The 18,687-nt window shown below is 34.1% G+C and overlaps 1 protein-coding gene across 1 annotated transcript; it reads left to right on the forward strand.

Annotated features, from left to right (window-relative positions):
- Window positions 1–418: 418 nt before the first annotated feature.
- Window positions 419–18,387, forward strand: LOC137387573 (serum response factor-binding protein 1-like). The gene is made up of 15 exons (XM_068074036.1): window positions 419–485; window positions 865–929; window positions 1,478–1,566; window positions 1,831–1,897; window positions 2,042–2,113; window positions 2,354–2,584; window positions 4,584–4,692; window positions 6,116–6,246; window positions 8,075–8,189; window positions 12,133–12,425; window positions 12,675–12,788; window positions 14,122–14,274; window positions 14,834–14,943; window positions 16,782–16,853; window positions 17,750–18,387. The coding sequence occupies exons 1-15, from the start codon at window positions 458–460 to the stop codon at window positions 17,916–17,918; spliced, it is 1,818 nt and encodes a 605-aa protein (XP_067930137.1). The 5' UTR covers window positions 419–457; the 3' UTR covers window positions 17,919–18,387.
- Window positions 18,388–18,687: the final 300 nt, after the last annotated feature.

Genomic DNA, 18,687 nt, shown 5'->3' on the forward strand with positions numbered 1-18,687 from the left:
CATATGTGGAGATGTAGAATACAAATTCCTGCCAACGATCTATTGGTATTATAACATTTCAGTACAGAAGGGGCGGTTCTAAACACTTTTCAGTATGAACTCACTGAGTCTAATATTGAGTGGTAATACTAACACAGACCTACAAAACTTTTAAAAATTCGTTGGAGATATTTATCATCACCCATACCTCACTTTCAAGTGCCTTTGAATCTCAACATCAGTAGTTCCAAAAAAGTAAATTTTGGGAGAGAAAATGCCAATGTAATGATACATGGTTCTGGATCAGCTATCATTTAATTCAAATACCATATTAGTTATCTTCGAATGCCTTTTTTAGAAAAGTACTACCATATCAATTCTTATACTTCCAGTGTAAATAGTGATGTATATATCAAACCTTACTATGGTTTGTGTTACAGCTGTATTTACTTGTCACCTATTGTAAAGGATTTTGAAAATGTCTGAATCGTCGAACAGATTTGAAGGTTAGTATTTCTATTCTGGAGTGAAAAACAGACAGTGAAAGATATTAAATATTTGCTTATAAAAGCTGCATTTATTATTTTACTACCGTTATTACATCCTTTGCACATTTGTAATTTAAACCCTTGATCTTGTGACGGCTAGGTTGAAGGAAGGTCATAAAGTACTGTTAAACAATTATTTGCTTGTATAAATTGAAAAAGTTGAAAAATAAATGGGATTTATAAATAAACAACTCATATTTTTCTGTGCTTTGATCAGAAGAAATCCTTGTGCAATTCTTTACATTATGTATACACCTTTCAGTAAGCCCATTAGATGTTTTTATTAAAAATATGCCGTGTTTTTAGTTGTTAGCAGTCTTATTCCGATTGCTTCTAGATGGCTTGAGAAAGCTGGACAGTTTAAAGGCAGCATCGATGGACTACAGACAGCTGGCTGCCTTGGTTAGTTGAAGATGGGCACTAGTAACTGCTGGGAAGTCTGCTTTAGTGACTCCTCTCTAACTCTCTCTTCAATATATAGTTTTAAAGCGTTGGATAAGTTGATATGTTAAAGTTTATCCTCTGTGTGGAAATATAGAATACGGTTTCCTGCAAACCATTCATTAGTATTACAGCCTCTATGTATCCAAGTAAAGAACTATGGTATATTATCTTGCTGAATAAAAGTAAAACTTTATTGACATCTTTTTTTAATATTTATTACTTGATCTTAAACTAACGACAATATCTGCGATATTGTTCATGACTAGTACCGGTGTATTGATCAACAATAGCCAAGATCTTTTAAAAATCTTGTACTGCAAGTTGCTTACTATGGTTTTTGTTAAGTCTAGTTAATAGCATACTATTGTTATTTATCGTACATACTACTGTATTCTTTGATCTAATTTTTAGAACACACCGGATAGGAAGAAATGGTAGCAATAAAAATAACACTTAATGACTTTTACTTAGTTTATGATGTTCTTACAAGCTCTCTGTTGTCATAGGTCAGCAGCATGAAGAAGCCTGTGACAGTTGCCAAAAGGAATGTTATCAACAAGCTATCCAGACGAATAAAAATGCTCAAAAGTAGAAAGTAAGTAAATGTAACCCTTGAGTATTTTTGGTAATCAGAAAGCTGAGTGTTTGATATGAAGTTGGATGATGGTTAGAGGACTGAGCTAAAATAAATAAATAGAATAAATATTGTATTTTTGAAAGATTTGGAATTCTACTTTTGCTCAAATTTGTTCTCTCAAGTTAGCAAACATTTATAATAAAGAGTTTTACTGCTTCATGTTCCTTTTGTGTAGTTTAATAAGATAGCATTTTATTGACTTTTAATTGTTATTGGATGTAGAGATGCTGCCGATGATAATGTCAGCAATAAAGCTGAAAGGCTAGTTGAAGAAATTGGGCTTGTTAAGGTAACATTCATTCATGTTTTCCTGTCTCTGTGTATGTCACCATCTCTCTGGTGAAGTACTACAGTTGATTGAAAGTTATTAATGTTTCAACAACTTTGCATGTGTTAGTATGCTGCTCTATAAGGTTATGTTTATGGATTGCAGGCTATGGATATGACAAGAATTGCAAAATTTTCACTAGCCAATGAAGACTCGCTAGACAGTCTATCAAAAAAGGTAACCACTAAATTATTTGAAAAGTGGCAGCGTGGGACTATTTTGTAATTGATTGAGTAGCAAATGTGGGAGGAAAACATAATTTGATGAAGGTAGGGCAACTCCAAACTTGCTCTAATTAGTAAAACAATTCGGAGTAGCCGTGGTTTTCCTCACATTCCAGGTGAGTGTTGATGCAGAAAGTGTTGATGACATGTCTTTATTGATATAAAATAATCAAAAGTATTTCCATTGGCACAGGGAAAAATAACTCCACATTTGCTATGTCTGACAAGGCTGTCTGAAGATAAATTGCTCAAAGATTTTGTGCAAAAGTGGAGATTGGAGCATTCTGATTGGAGAATATTGGCCAACTTCATCCTATCGAAGAACTCAAGCCGACATTTCAAGCGCAGTGTTCAGAAGCAAAAGATAACTAGGGACAGTTTACTGGTAGAGAAGGAGCTGATCCACAAGCGCCTGGGAACCCAGGTAAAAAGTTTTTATTTTCTGTTAAGCAATCCTAATGTTTAGATTTGCTTAGTAGGTGGGCAGTGTGCAGATGATTGAGTTTTATCACTTATTCTTTAATTCATCTCAGTGCCATAATATCTGTTTCAGCATTATTGCCCTGCTTGACTCCAAGTTGCTATTGTGTACAGTAGACGCTACTATAAAGTATACCTTCTATAACGTAAATTCCTGATAACGTTAAAAATTAATGCAAAGTTTTCACTTTGTACTACATAAAAAACTCCATGTAACATAAAGTGTCAAAAAGGAGAACTTCTCAAATTAGATTTGAATGATAACATATCTCACCGCACTTGTGAGAAAAAAAGATGTATGTATATACATATAGCGTTCAATATATACAATATTGAATGCTATGTATATATATATATATGTTGTATATATATATACATGTTGTATATATATCCTAATATATATACAACTTCTATGACATTTTAGTTCGTCGGGATACATCTTCAGATGTGTCGAAAAAACAGAGAATAGGTAGCTGCATAGTTGTTAATAAATAGTGTACGTACTTAAGGCGATCAACTTGTGCAGGTGTTACAGCGTCGGTCTACCAATCTGAATGTCACGAGTTGAGAGTATCGCCGAAAGCTATTTTTTATTCTAACCTTGACCCCCGGATAGAGATAGATGACTAACAGGTAGACACCGCTCTTTTTATGATAAAAAGAGCGGTGTCTACCGCTGTATAGTTGCAACTATACCGGTGTATAGTTGCACAATAGACTTTGCTGTCTCAAAAAATGAACAGATCATTGTGAATGGACGTCGAATATGTACGCTCCCCATCAACTTATTGTAAAATTACTGCAATCAGATTCTATAAAACCAGTGAAATTGATCAAAAAAAGAAGATGAGTTATCGATGCAAACTGATAATATTACAATTACGATACAGCCAACAAATTAAAAAGTTAACTATGTTTTTTTAATTGTATGGCCAAAGAAGTGAGTTTGGAACGATCGTAGAACGGATTAGCCAATTTACATGTATTTTACTGTTCTTTTATAACGTAAACGTTTCTGGAGGAGCGTTGTAGGAGCTATTCCTAAACGTATTTTTGTGTTCGTAACCGTTGTAGGAGCATCTACTGTATTATCTTGCGCTTTAAAGGTTGACTTGCAACAAAATTCACATGACAGTTATTTGGTATCAAAAGATTCACCATGTCTTACTCCGCTGTGTTGTAGGTGCAAAGTATGTGGAAATGTGATTACAAGCTCTTAAAAGCTTAAAAACAAACAGTTAATCGCCGCCATCACGAAACAAGCTTTCTAATCATGGCTCAATATTTCATAGCACATTTATAGTCAACATAACAGTGGTTTGTATTGCTGTCATAATAACAATATCAATAATCACAACAATAACTTCTGGTATTTCCAACATAAGTCTGAAGAATTTAGCATCAATTATGCTTAGACTAAACTATCGCTTGTAGTCACTCAATAAATCTATCGACCTAATTTGCTCATTTTATAATCTACCCGAAAGTACGTCACTTGGAAGTACACAAATCTGCACTGCGTATGTAAGTGCCAAAGATAAGTGACCTTCATATGATGGGCTTGGCTATAGTTAACCATAAGTATATCTACATGTAAAACATCCTGCTGGTGTCTGTTATAACCAGACTTTGTTGAATCATATTTGTAAGATGGTACCTATACACCAGGGGTGACAGTGTTATATATAAGTTTACATTCTAATGAAAAGAGTAGTCGTGTAAGTGAGGGGAGATAATTCTAGGATATTGACGAGGGTTGGTCTTCTTGAGTATGCTCAGACATGGTGTCCAATATTTTTTGCGTAACGAATGGTTAGCACTGTTTTTACTAGCCAACCATTGAATGACAATGATTATCATATATAACCAAATCATAAATAATACCCTTCAACATTGACTCTACTTACCCTAGACCTGTAAAGTTGTATAATAACTGTTTCTAGGTTGGAGAGGTCTCTGCTAGGGATGTTAATGAGCCGCTAGTGGAAAGGACAAGTAAAGGTAAAAAGTTCAAGAAGAAAGGAAGGGAGTTTAAAGAGCAGCAAACTCCAGGTAGAGTTCTCAGTTGTGTAGCTAGTTTTAAGCTAGTTTATGCTCATATGTAAAAGTAGGTTACATTTGTAAGTGTGATGGGAGAATATTTCAGTTTGTAAGTTGTAATGACCGCTATTTACTCTACTCTGGACTTGATTGGTTTGGTTCACTGTTTGCTGATGACTTTTTATCATGCCTCGTTACCGCGCATCTTGACTGTTATGTGCCCAGTAATTCTTTTATAGTCCTTTTCTCGAATTCATATAAATGGAGAAATCATTTATATGTGCTGTTTCATAGCGATGATGTCTTAGGTAAATTAAATAACTTTTGGTAGCTTGAAAAGATACAAGTTAATTTTGTGTCAAGTTAAAAGATGAAAATAATATATTGGTTGTAGACTTATTTAAACAAATATGCCCTAGTTTTGTGCATTGAAAAAGTGTCTATCACTGACTAGTATTAATAGGTGTTGCTTGGAATTTATTTAATTCTCCATCAGATAGTCAGCAGGCTAATTTTTAGAAAACAAACAGCGTTTTGAAACCAAACATTTTTCATGACCTGATGGAAGACACAGAGCATGTGTGAAGTTTCGATAAAATCAGCCAAAGAATATGGAAATACATCGTGTTTACAAAGACTAACAGGCACACACCAATGACAAAGTAGAATCAAATTTATTAATATAGATAGTGACAAGCCTTACTATCAACTTCCTGTCAGTAATTGTTGAGATAACATTAGCATTTAGCCTTTTACTTTTCTAAGTTGTCGTGGTATAAGGAATTCCAGTCTTTAATAATAAATAATACTATATGTCTATATGATTATATATTATATACGTACATGTATATAATAATAATAATATGCCAATAATACCATTTAGCCAATCTCAAACCTTACTTTTCAACATACCCTAAGTAAGGTTATTGGAAGACATGACCCTTAGCAAACCAACAATACAAAACATGGAAGTCAACAATCTACTCTGTACCTTCATGTTAATATATCTTTTTATGAGAAATTCCATTGTATTCTCACCTTCAATTACCCTGTTATAAAATACTTATTTTTAGACAGCTAACAAAGTCTTTTTGTAATTTATTTACAAGTAGGATGTTTATAGTTTACATTATTTACATATTTCACATTAAATATATTTTATTTGATATTAATTTGGCCTTATGAAAGTGCTCCTTTCAGGGTAGCGTCGGGTAAAATAGATATGAACATATTCAAGAATTCATGATTCCAAGCCTTTTTGTTAGTTACAGTAAGATGGATTTGATTGAAAATATATCCAAAATTTTAGAGTAATGGCGACTTTCAATGTACTGTTTTTATTGAAATAGCTAGTTCTATCAACTACCAGGTACTGTATTAGTAAGGAAAATGCTAACATATGGAATGTCTATTATTATTATTATTATGTTCACAGAGTTGACAAGCGATAGACTCATGCCTGATGAAGAGTCAGATGCTATAGATGAAGAGGGTCGGGGAAACAATCCAGATGATGACCTATATACATTCAATATAGTGGAAGATGACCTTGACCGTATCGAACAGGTGTGGTTTTGTACCTTTGTGCAAGGCTCTGTTGACTCAATGTGAATTTTCTTTCTCTGCTTTTCTCGCAACATATTGTGAAGTACAGTCAAATCTCAATATGCAAAGATAATCCATTCTGATGGTTGTTTTATTTGTTGAAACCATCAGATGTTTGAGCAAATCTATATATATATACGTATATATATATATATATATCTCAAAGTCTGTAGTACAGTTTGTCCAGCTTAGCTATTAAAATATTAGAATGAAGAATCCGTATTTCAGAAGATTCAATCTTGGAGCCTTTATTCACCAGACGAATGCCTTACCAATTTAGCTATGCGAGATTGATGGGTTCATTGCGCAATATATGCCGATATGTGGGTGAAAATATGCTACCGCTCTCCGTTACGCGCAATGTCATTCTATGTATTAGTCAGAGCCATAGATAGCTACCTTACTTAAATTAGCCATTGGCAATGTGCCAGGCTAATGGCAAGTGGCATTGTTTATAAGCCGAGTTTAAAAGTGTGGCATTGTTATCGCTGTATATGAGCTGATTTTTAATACCCGTGCAACGCTGGGCATGCCGCTAGTATTCATATAAGAATACGTAGTATTTTGATACAAAGTCCAAAAGATTTTGATAACGACATAAAGTAATTACATACTACAAATTCTAATTGGCATTAAAACAAAAGTACTATAAAAAATAAGAAACCTAAATCATGCAAAACTGAATTACAACCAGAACTCTGAGCCCTTCCCAGACGACATTAATCTGTTCCAGTGTCTAAAATTTATCACCTATCTGTTTTCAGTTTCGTTTTCACTATAGTTTATAACAAATGTCGTTAAACCGAGAGAGAGGAGATTATATTGTATTTTCAACTATTTTACTGAACTTTAACTTTTTCATCGTCTAAAATTTATCATCTTTCTGTTTCCGGTTTCGTTTTCACTATAGTTTATAACAAATAACGTTAAACCGGGAGTGAGGGAAAGAGAGAGGGAGGGCGGGAGAGGGAGCGCGTGCATCGTATCTCTTTCAGGTGTTGTGGGAGTTATTTCGGCAGATAGCATATCGGCATCTTCGTTTTTCCACCGTATTCAGCACACTGACTGCCAAATTTGAATTGGTGAGGAAGCATCATGTTCCACTTTGTAAGGTGTAAAATCCTTATAACATGGTAATCCTAACCACTGCGCTGTATTATAGTAACAATCAGCAAAAAGCAGTTGCTATTGTTACTTCAGAGACATTTGCACAAAAATGTGTAGGTTTGTTGGTAGAGTGATAGAAATACGCGTGTGGCTAACTCTAACTCACATTACATATAGTTTAGTTTATATACATACGGTACATGTATTATAGTTTATATTCATATAGAAGTTCATATTCATATAGTAGTTTATATTCATATAGTAGTTTATATTCATATAGTAGTTTAAATTCATATAGTAGTTTAAATTCATATAGTAGTTTAAATTCATATAGTAGTTTAAATTCATATAGTACGGTAGTTTATATTCATTTAGCAGTTTATATTCATGTATTAGTTTATACTCATATAATAGTTTATATTCTTATAGAATTTTATATTGTCCTCATGTTTTATTTTTACTTTGTACTAGCTTTTTAGATTTTGCTTAGAGGATTGCAATATTTTAAGAAATGTTGAACGTCATTAATTTGTCCTTTACTAATACTTGCTCAACTTTTATATCATATGTAAAAGTAATTGCTGTCGAAGTCGGTCAATCTGTAATGGCAAATGGCCAAGACTCTGTATCAGTTGAGACAAGTGTTTGCTTTCTTTAAATATTTTTAATCTAATTATCACAGGAAGGACAAGAAGTGTCCGTTTCACAGGGAGAAAAATCTATACCAGTGGCCGCTGAGACGAAGTTGATAGCCCATAAACTATTCTCTGCCGGGCCGGAGGCTAACTCCCCTTCAGGTAGTTAGTTGTTGATAGAGTTTATCTTTTTTAAAGCATTGTGGATGAGAGTGGCCATATTCTAAAGCATCAGATATTACATAAGAATTTTAACGACTATACAGTAATGACTTTATCATGTTTGGTCTTATTTCAAAACCCATTATAGATTTTGCTATGTTTGTTTGCCCTCTATCTGAGAGACTTCCGATTGCTAAGTCTCTAATACCTAAAATATTAGCAGATATATTGCGAAAAATTGGCAAAATTTAGGTTTGTATCGATTTATTGTAGCTAAAAATAAGTCGCTTTGCATGTACTGACTTTTGAAATATTTAAAGTTCGACTAAAACAAAACAAAAATTTTATCAATTTATATACGTATTGTGCTGAATTTCAAGTTGTTAAGATAGCAATATAACAACACTTGTTTTTATATATAATGGTATGCCTTACGTTTCTTAACTAACAAAAAAGAATTGAAGCTTCATAACTAAACCTTTACATTATTATTTGAGGTAAAAAACCTTTCTTATTAGTACTTGATTAATTTAGATAGAGATACAGGTGGTTCTAACTTTGTGAGAAATATCGTTTTAAGTTTAAGTGACATTTATTCTCATTATACCGTGATATTGTTGTTTCTCATTTAATTCGTGCAAACAGCTCTCTGTGGCGAAAGTCATATGCTTATCATTCTCTTTTTTCAGAACATAAAAACCTTGTTACAAAGCAAATGAGTTGTATTCGGAGAGTTGTATTCACTTCATGTTATCATTTGGTCTGAAAAACAAATACAGTGAAACTCGGATAAATCGCCCTCAGATATATCGAACACATGGTTAACTCGAATGGATTTGCTTGGTCCGTTCCCACGCAATGATAAATGGCTTTAGATAACTCGACCGAAACTCCGTTAACTCGAACAATTTTTGCCAAACGGCTACCGAGACGGTTGTTACTATCGCTTTAGAATATCACTTTATTCCAAGCCATAGAGATAAACATCGACTTTTAGTAGTTCTTAGGCCTCATTATTACCAACATCGGCAAATATTTTCATTAACGACTTTTCTAAAGGTTTGCAAAAATCAAATTTTACCAAACATCCGCTTAGCGATAAGCCCTCCGAAAGCAAGAAAAGCGAGGTGAAATTTGGATAACTTTAAAGTAATATCGGCAAAATTGATAATGGGTTTTTAATAGTAAAGCAGTTTTGTAATAACTGACTTACTGCAAAATTGATCTTGGTTAAAACGCTCGGTAGAAAAATACATATGTATTTTTTCTGAGCATTTTAACCGCGATCAAGTTTTGCCAATTTTAAGCTGAGAACGTCCTGGCAGTCACATCACCTAAAGCAACAAACAAATCTCAAGTGATAGAAAAATATCTATACTTTCTGATTAAAAATATTTAAAACTTCACACGAGAGACCCTTTAACTTGCAACAAGCAATCTATGCTTTTGATTTATATATAGTTTGTATATGTACATGTATCTACTGATAAATACGTGCACTTATGACTGTCCTGATAACTAAAACGGTCTAATAACTCGAACACTTTTGCTCGGTCCCTTGAAGTTTGAGTTATCCGTGTTTCACTGTATATTTTCTACTCAGTACTCTGTTGAAGTACCCTAGGACACTTATAATTCGCTAGTATTTAGTTTCGTGAGTAGCACACAGAGTAAAATTTCGCTGCAACTTAATTTCGTGGCTCTGATGAGTGCGAAAATATAGTGGTGTGAAAATAAATGCAGTGGAAAAAACATTACATTCCTCAGGTCCAGTTCACTAATTAGAAAAAAATTCAATTTGGGAATAATTCGTATTTGTAAACCACAGGTTGAAATGTGTGGGTGAGATCGACAATTCAATTTGATCACTTGCTGCCATTTGTTTCTTAGACTATCAATGACGTCTAGGTCCCTCCCGCCGTGACTTTCACACTCGAATCCCAAGAAGAAGAAAATAGATAGGTAACAACCAACTTCACAACCAAAACTGTATAACCCTTACGCTGCCATAAACGCATTTATGCGTTTTCTAGGGGCCACTGACATAAACGCATTTTCTGACTTTCTCAGCAATTGTCTGGTAACCTGATTTTATTATTTGTTGACCACATAACCCACGGTCTTTAAGTGTTTTATGAAATTGACTGTGTTGTCCGAAGATTTCTCTATAAAATCAGCCTAAAACAACGAAGCAATTTTAAACTTTTGTTTGAGAATTTCTAATCTAAAAACGAACATTTTTCTGTGAGTTCATTAACTACCCCGCGCGAGTCATAAAACAGGTAATTAGTTGTTGATGACATAACAGCCAATTTAGATTTTCGTGATTATACAGATAATTAAAGTAGAACTTGAAAAGTACTGTATACATATCATGAAGCAATATCGGCAATTTCGGTAAAATGGCTGGCACTAGGCCGGTAACGAATTTGTACATGATTGGCAGTGAAAGAGATAATGTGGTTGGACCTGATGAGGGTTGATATTGTTTTTGGATGGTAATAGAATTCATCACTGCAATAATTATTCTTCAATTTTACGACTTCACCTACCAGACTTTCATCCTCATCAGTTACAAATTCGGTGACTAAACTGATATCATCATCTTAATTTGCTTTGCCATGCTGCTCAGTTGGTGTATTAGCTATAATGAGTTTACCAGAAATTTCCCATTTATCCTAACCACAGACGAAAGTTGCCTGCATTTCTAATATTACGATTTTATTGTGGATATCAATGAACAAAGCTATTTAACTTTGCATTTTCGCTCGTTCGTTATGACAGTTTAGTTTCGCTCATTAATTTTTCGCGAGAGGATTTCACCGCGAAAACGCGAAAGTTAGATGCCGCGAATACATAAGTGTCCTAGGGTATGTGGAAGAATCCAATTATACTTTATCCTCTATTATTTGTTCATCTCTTCTGTGTAAGCGTGATTTCCTATATACGTGTATCTGCTAACAATGTGTTTACCATATATACTCATGTAAATACTCATGTATATACATGAGTATATACATGACTATATACATGAGTATATACTCATGTAAATACTCATGTAAATACTCATGTATATACGGTTGATCTCACCTATAAGCTGATAACTATTTCAAAAAAAGTTGCATTATCAGATTACTCATGTATAAGTCAACTCCATTATTCCAGAATGTTTTGGAATACTTATATCGAATCTGAATTGATTTTTGTTATTCCGGAATAAAGATCTAACTTTCAAACAATTTTAAATTTATATTGAATACAATAAATAGAGTTTTTTGACATGTTCTATACGAGGTCTGGTACTATTTGTATTATTTTGAGTTTACAGTATTATTTGTGCAATGACTGCACACTAGAATGCTAGTTTTAGAATTGTCTGCTCTCAATCATGTTCTTGTTATGTCCAAGGCTGGTAAACAAACAAAAATTAATCGGCTGTGACAAGCATGTGACAAGCGGTACCTATGAAGCAAGATCTATGTCAATGTGCCTGCACGAGACTTTATTCAAATTTTTTATATTTGTATAATTTCACTTAACATTTTCCCAAATGCATTACTTGTTACATTCAAAACTGACCGGTGGCAGGACAGCACACAACAATGGCAGCTGCCTCGTTATGATTGAGCGCGCTGTCGCAAGCATATTTACTGGTAATATATACTGTTTTTCACTGATGTTTGATATTTCTGTCAAGTTGCTTTTACATTTATATGATGATACACCATTATTATGAGTGTTTGTTAAGACTTCATACCTGTGTATATTGCATGGATAATAATGGAGGTTTTTATATTCACATTCTATTCGACTCAGCAGCAACACGTCCATAAAAATTATTTTTGTATAAGTCGATCCCAAATATTTTACCTTGAAATCGTCTCCCAGAAACTCGACTTATACATGAGTAAGTACATTAATCTTTTTGCTCAACATTTTGTAGAAACCGATTCCGATGTGAGTGATGACATCACACCTGTGAATAATGTGGGTAAGCCGTCACCCAGTACCGAAGAGACAACTACAGTTTGTCCGAGTATTACGCTCAAAGGCCAAGCGGTTACCTGTCAAACCACTTCTTTAAAAACTGAACCTACCACTAGACGTGCAATTAACAATCGCAAGCCCAAGTCAAAGAAATCAAACGTTGACTCAACATCAGTCAGTGCTGCCAGACCTAAACCCGTTAGACCATTAAAATTGCAGACGAAAAAGTTGACAAAGGTAGAGAGGGAGGTGAGGAAGTGTTCTTGGCTGTGGAAAATCTTATCTTTGTTGATAACTGTCAAAGTTGAGAGACACATCATACTTGATAAAACACATTTAGATTTAAGTTGCATACTCAGTCTGGTTTTAGTATAAGAAGGAAATTAGATCGAGCTGAATAAGACTTACTCAATTGCACTCTAAATACGTATAATCCATAGTATACTTTTGTACAGAATATAAAATTTATAATGACTGCAAATGATATTTATTGCTAAGACAACTGAAGACACTCCTACAGAGATGGTGAAGGCAGTGATTGATATTGAGGAGTTGGCCAGCAAAAATATTGACGCTATAACTTCTACAGATGCTTGCAGTTCAGACAATAAGGTATGTTTTCTGCTTGATTACTCTAACGGCAAAACTCTCAGTTGAAATTTCGTGTCCTTTCAACATTTTATTTTATATTACGTTTATTGTATACCCGTATTGTATTTTATATTTCGTGTACTCTTTTGTGTTGTAAGCTTTCATTATTTGTATCATCTTGATCTTATGTCACTTTAGTTGCGTTACCTCTATCTTATCTATATATATATATATAGATATAGCGTCCAGCTATTGATATAGCTATAGCACACGCCGATTACTTTACTAATGCGAACACGCGTTACGATTCCCCCGCTAAGGAATATTTTTCGTAAGGTTCAATTACTATATCTGGGGTCAAGGCCAATTCTTCTCACACAGACATTTATATCGTCTCCATGGGAAGACCCTCGACATTATCTCTCTGTTCGGTCAGACAAAGACAGTACGATATTTTATTTTTACATTTGTACCGGTATCGAGAGGTACCAGTATTGTCGTATTCAAAGTTTCGATGGATAGCTTCTGGTGCAACAGTAACCTTTTCATACACACCCACTTCGATGCAAGCATTGTCATTATTAATTCAACATAATCACGATTTTTATTTTGCTTTCTCAGTTCGTATTAATTGTATCATTACCGAATCATCTCTTATAGTAATTGTAGCAAAACCGACTTAATTTATCTATTACTTGCTAATTATTTCACATTTACATCTAAACCTTTTTATAGTCGTTTTATTTTTGTAATTGATTTGACCGCACAAAAAATTTTCTTCGTGATATGAAGTTTAAAAGTTACAATTGTTTGACAAAGTTTGCTAACCTTTACAATTGTTTTTATTTTCTCATTGTTTTTATTTCAATTACACAAAACACTTTTCTCATGGTATGGAGTTTGAAAGTTAGAATGGCAAATTTTGTTATATGTTAAATACAAATAAATTTTCTGTCCAAAGACTTGTTTATTACCCGGGCAATGCCACCGGGTAATACAGCTAGTATCAATTTATTATTATTATTCTTATCCTGCATTACTGTATTTTAATTATATCTTATAGATGTACAAGATGTAGATGTGGTCATTTATACCCAAAGAGCTTGTTAGTGGTTTATTACGGATAAAGGCAACTTTAGCTCTGCTGTAATATTACTCGTGCGAATAAACCAAGAGCCTGCGAAGGTGTTATATATTCCCTTGTTCAAATGTGTTATGCGAGTCTTTTGCTGTGTCAGTTTGTTCAGCAGCAGACATTCATTGATTTGCATTTTTTTAAACCCCTAACTGCTATCGTTATGCTTTATCTGTCTAGTACTGTTAGCTCTGTCTGCAAGTGCTAATTGGTTTCTAGGCATCCCGTGGACCTCGGCGTAAAAAGAGTGCATTTTTCCTCGGTGGCCAGGATGAGATAGATGAGAGTCTTGGCACAAGCGTCGAGGAGCAGGAGAGGGCAAGGAAGAACCAAAAGGTCGCTGGGTACAAGGGATTGAGAAACACAGAGAAGGTAAACTGACTACATTCAGATACTTCCTCTCCAGAGTTCACTTTGTCTTTCTCAGATCTATCTGTTAGTGCTCCTTTCTACGTCTCTTTGCATAATTGTGACTTGGCTATGGAACCTAGGCTATGGAACCTATCTAGCAAATAGAATTGTGCTCTTCCTTTCAAATGCTTGCATCTTCAGTTTGAATTACTATTCTGTAGCGGTTGGCGGGGTAGTGCAGTATTTATTTCCATGGTAAATTTGCAAACTATCTTCAAGAGGAGTTGATAATCAAGTGGAGTTGATTGATAGGAGTGAACTAAAGCTTATCTTGTCAATTTTTGAGCGGAGACCCAGAAATCCATTTTTAGCGATACAAAAATTTTCGAATGTATAATCATTACATGTCACTTGAGTGGTTAGGTTCATAGATTTGTAAGGGTCGTATACTTTGCTCGATGAATCTCAAGTACGTGAGCTGTCTATCTTTTTGGTACAAACCTATTCTGATCTCTTTTACTAATGCTTGTAATATCTTCTCTTTTTTCTTTTGTTTTATCTTGTCATTTTAATTATTTAGAAATGGTTGTCCTCCACCTTTACCGAGTCTCTGAAGACGAATAGCAAGCCTCCATGGAAAAAATTAAAGCTAGGAGAAAAGGCTACAGGCAATGTGGAGCGTACTCAAAGGTGCTTGCTATAACCAACGTCTTATAATTTTTCATTGTATTCGGGGTGAGATGTTGTTTTTGAGAATTGATAAGGCAGCCTATACAACTAGCTTTCATAGAAACAATGTGGGCAGCCTTATGAAGCGATGACTGTTTTTGTTCAATACGGTAAAGGCTGCTACAACGTGAACAATTCGTTCCGAGAACGTTTACTTCATAGATATTTTACGTTATGCGAACAGTGAAATACATGTAAATTGCTTAATCCGTCTCACCATCCCAAACTCACCCGTTTGACCTTTCAAAATGGAAAAACTAACCTTAACTATTTAATTTAATGATTGTTCAGTTACTGTGGTCTTGTTGGTTTGTGTCGAAAACCCTTTTCCTACCAGTTTTACTTGTTTTAAGGTTTATGATTACGGTAATTGTACTCTAAGGGAGTGCGCAGCCATCAATGTCAATTTAAATCAATTTTTTTTAGACAGTAAGGTTTATGCTGCAAAGAAAAAAATAAAGAATGTTGTATATGTCTATAATAAAAGAAAAGCAAAAGTATATATATTTACCGTAGTTAGAGCGGTGTATGTCTGTCCATCCGTTTTCCTGAAGCGATGGCTAGAGGTTAGGACAGAAGATTGTTTCCTCGAGACTCCAACTCATGACATTCACTTTGGTAGATTGACACTAACACCTGCACTAATCGACAGCCTTTAGGTATTTTTGAATAATTAAGCGTCTACTTATTCTCTGCGCTTTATCAACACACCTGACGATCACTCACAGCGCACTACACTGCGAGGTTACTAGTATATATAATAGAAGTACAAACTTCTATAGATTGTTTTCTCTTTCCACTGCGGCGAGAGAGAAACGGTATTTCTAAGACCAACTATGGGGCTATCGTTATTCAAATCGAACTTGAGAACTTGCACAGACTTGACAGTTTACGTTGCATTTGATTTTGCATAGTACAAAGCAAAAACTTTACATAAATTGTTTACGTTCAGACGAATTTACTTGAAGGAGGTTTTCGTTATGGGAGTGTCTACTGCAGCTATGGCCAAATGGCAGATCTAGATCCGGATCTTTGTAGTTTTTTGTGTGGATCTTTCAAGTTGCCTGTCAAAAACTCTTTTTCAAGTACTTTTTTAAAATTGGGTTTAAAAAAGTTTTTGTAAACTTTTCTTAGAACTTTTGTAAACTCATTGTTTTCAGCAAGGAATTTTGTAAAATGCAATCACAAAGTCTCTATAATAAATAATGCAATCTATAATAAATAATAGATAATAAATAATAATAATATTAAATAATAAATATAATATAATTATAGACTATTTATTATAGATTTATTTATATCGAAGGACTCACAAATACTCATCTTCATAAAGTTTAAGAGTTGCTAGAAGCAGCAAAAACTGCGTTATGATAGTACTGTGAAGCCAAAGCCCACTCATCATTTTTCTCACTGATATCAGGCATATTTATAGCAGCACATTCATTCACTGATTTTTAGTCAAATTATTTATATAAGCAAACATTTTTCAAATCATATTTGAAGCCTTGTTTTAAGATGTGCATTAGTAACTGCATGTTTATGTATAGTGAAAAATAAAAATTCACATCTTCAGCTCGTTGTGGATTTTTGATGCGTCAGGTTTGGCTGTAGCGGATCATGGTCAAAATCATTTGGCCATTCTTGGTCTACTATATGATTTATTAGACATTATTTTTCCAAGCCGTTTATTCTAGTCTTATTACCAGTACTCTAAGTGAATACTATTGAGTGTCTTTGACCTGTTTGTTGAGGTTATCATGGAAACTATTCTACTATCAACAATTCGTTGATCGCTGTAGGTCATCTCACCAGTCACAGAAGTTTACCAGCAAGCAGAAAACAGGAGTTTCTAGCAAGGACAGTTTTGCAGGGTACACACTATATTTCAATACTATATTGTATAACTCAGTCAGCTCATTGTAATGCGTCTTGATAGACATTAGAATACTGGACTGCAGTTCGCTGTTTTAAGATTTTTAAGATTAATATAGCGTGTTAAACACCCAAATAACTTTGAGCCCCTTCAAAGCGTAATACTACCTTGATGGCTAAGGTATGTCAGCTGACACTTAAATTACATTACTGGATGACTAAGGTATATTACTGGATGTTAAGGTATATTACTGGATGACTAAGGTATATTACTGGATGTTAAGGTATATTACTGAATGACTAAGGTATATTACTGGATGTTAAGGTATATTACTGGATGACTAAGGCATATTACTGGATGTTAAGGTATATTACTGAATGACTAAGGTATATTACTGGATGACTAAGGCATATTACTGGATGTTAAGGTATATTACTGAATGACTAAGGTATATTACTGGATGACTAAGGTATATTACTGAATGACTAAGGTATATTACGGGATGACTTTGGTATATTACTGGATGACTAAGGTATATTACTGGATGACTTAGGTATATTACTGGATGTTAAGGTATATTACTGGATGACTAACGCATATTACTGGATGGCATAGGTATATTACTGAATGACTAAGGTATATTACGGGATGACTTTGGTATATTACTGGATGTTAAGGTATATTACTGGATGACTAAGGCATATTACTGGATGACTTAGGTATATTACTGAATGACTAAGGTATATTTCTGGATGACTTTGGTATATTACTGAATAGCTGCGGTACATTGCTGGTTCGTCATGGAATCTTATTAAATAAGGAGAATATATGATTGGATAACTATAATATGTAGTAGCGCTAAAATGACTTGTCACAATGTGTTAGATATTGTAGTAACGTAAAGTCCGGAGCGAAGACTTTCAACCCTCCTAGTCAAAAGAGTAAGCCAGAACCTGTCGAATCATTGCATCCATCGTGGCAAGCAAGCAAGAGACGAAAGGAACAGTTGGAGCTCATCAAGAAGGGACCACAAGGGAAGAAGATTACATTTGATGACGATTGAACAGACGATTGAATACAGCACTTGTTAGTTTGGGGTTTAACAAGTGAGATCAGGTGTCAGTGTATTTAGTAGTGACTTTGTATCTCCTTGTGACGAGATCAACACTTCTAATTGGTTGTGTGTCATGATATATTGACAAGCTTGTTTAGCGCATACAAGATATGTGTAATTGGTTTATTAAGTTTTGTTACAGAGTGATTACACTATTTGGGCCAGCACAACTGCTTTACATTCAAATCATAGATTAATGAGTGAAGCCTTTACAACTCCTAAATTATTTTGTATACACTTTTCAAAGGAGTGTATTAAACATTTTATGATGCCCAAAGATACTGTACATTTTCCCATTGTGTATCTTCCTAATATATGACTGTTAGAAGTAAATAAGAGGTGTGTTGTTTCATTTCCTTGCCATATATTTTTCTATTACTGGAAACATGGAAAGACGTGTTATGCTCTTCCCTGCCTAACACAGTTTGATGGAGGAGTTTTTTCGACTAGATTCAAACTCAACTACTTTTGTAATGGTTGTCAAGTTAGTTTTAGTAAAATGAATTCTTATCACTTGACCTCTGTCGATCAATAAATCGAGATGTCTACAATAAGTGGCAAAGATTTATGTATACTAGAAAATGGGTTCTCCACTGACTCATATTTGAATAGCATTTTAATTCATTATGGAATATATTAGAATTAATCTGTTAATGGCTTTCCAATGGTTCAATATTTTGAACAAAACATGCAGGATTATAGCAATGGTAAAGCTATA

This window comes from Watersipora subatra, chromosome 2 (genome assembly GCF_963576615.1).
Source record: "Watersipora subatra chromosome 2, tzWatSuba1.1, whole genome shotgun sequence".
Lineage (NCBI taxonomy): Eukaryota > Metazoa > Bryozoa > Gymnolaemata > Cheilostomatida > Watersiporidae > Watersipora > Watersipora subatra.

Excerpts from the sequence above, each read along its gene's own strand:
- LOC137387573 (XM_068074036.1), top strand. The coding sequence starts at position 458 with ATGTCTGAATCGTCGAACAGATTTGAAG. Across the intron at positions 486-864 it reads ATCGTCGAACAGATTTGAAG|ATGGCTTGAGAAAGCTGGAC; the intron begins GTTAGTATTTCT and ends GATTGCTTCTAG. Across the intron at positions 1,898-2,041 it reads AAGAAATTGGGCTTGTTAAG|GCTATGGATATGACAAGAAT; the intron begins GTAACATTCATT and ends TATGGATTGCAG.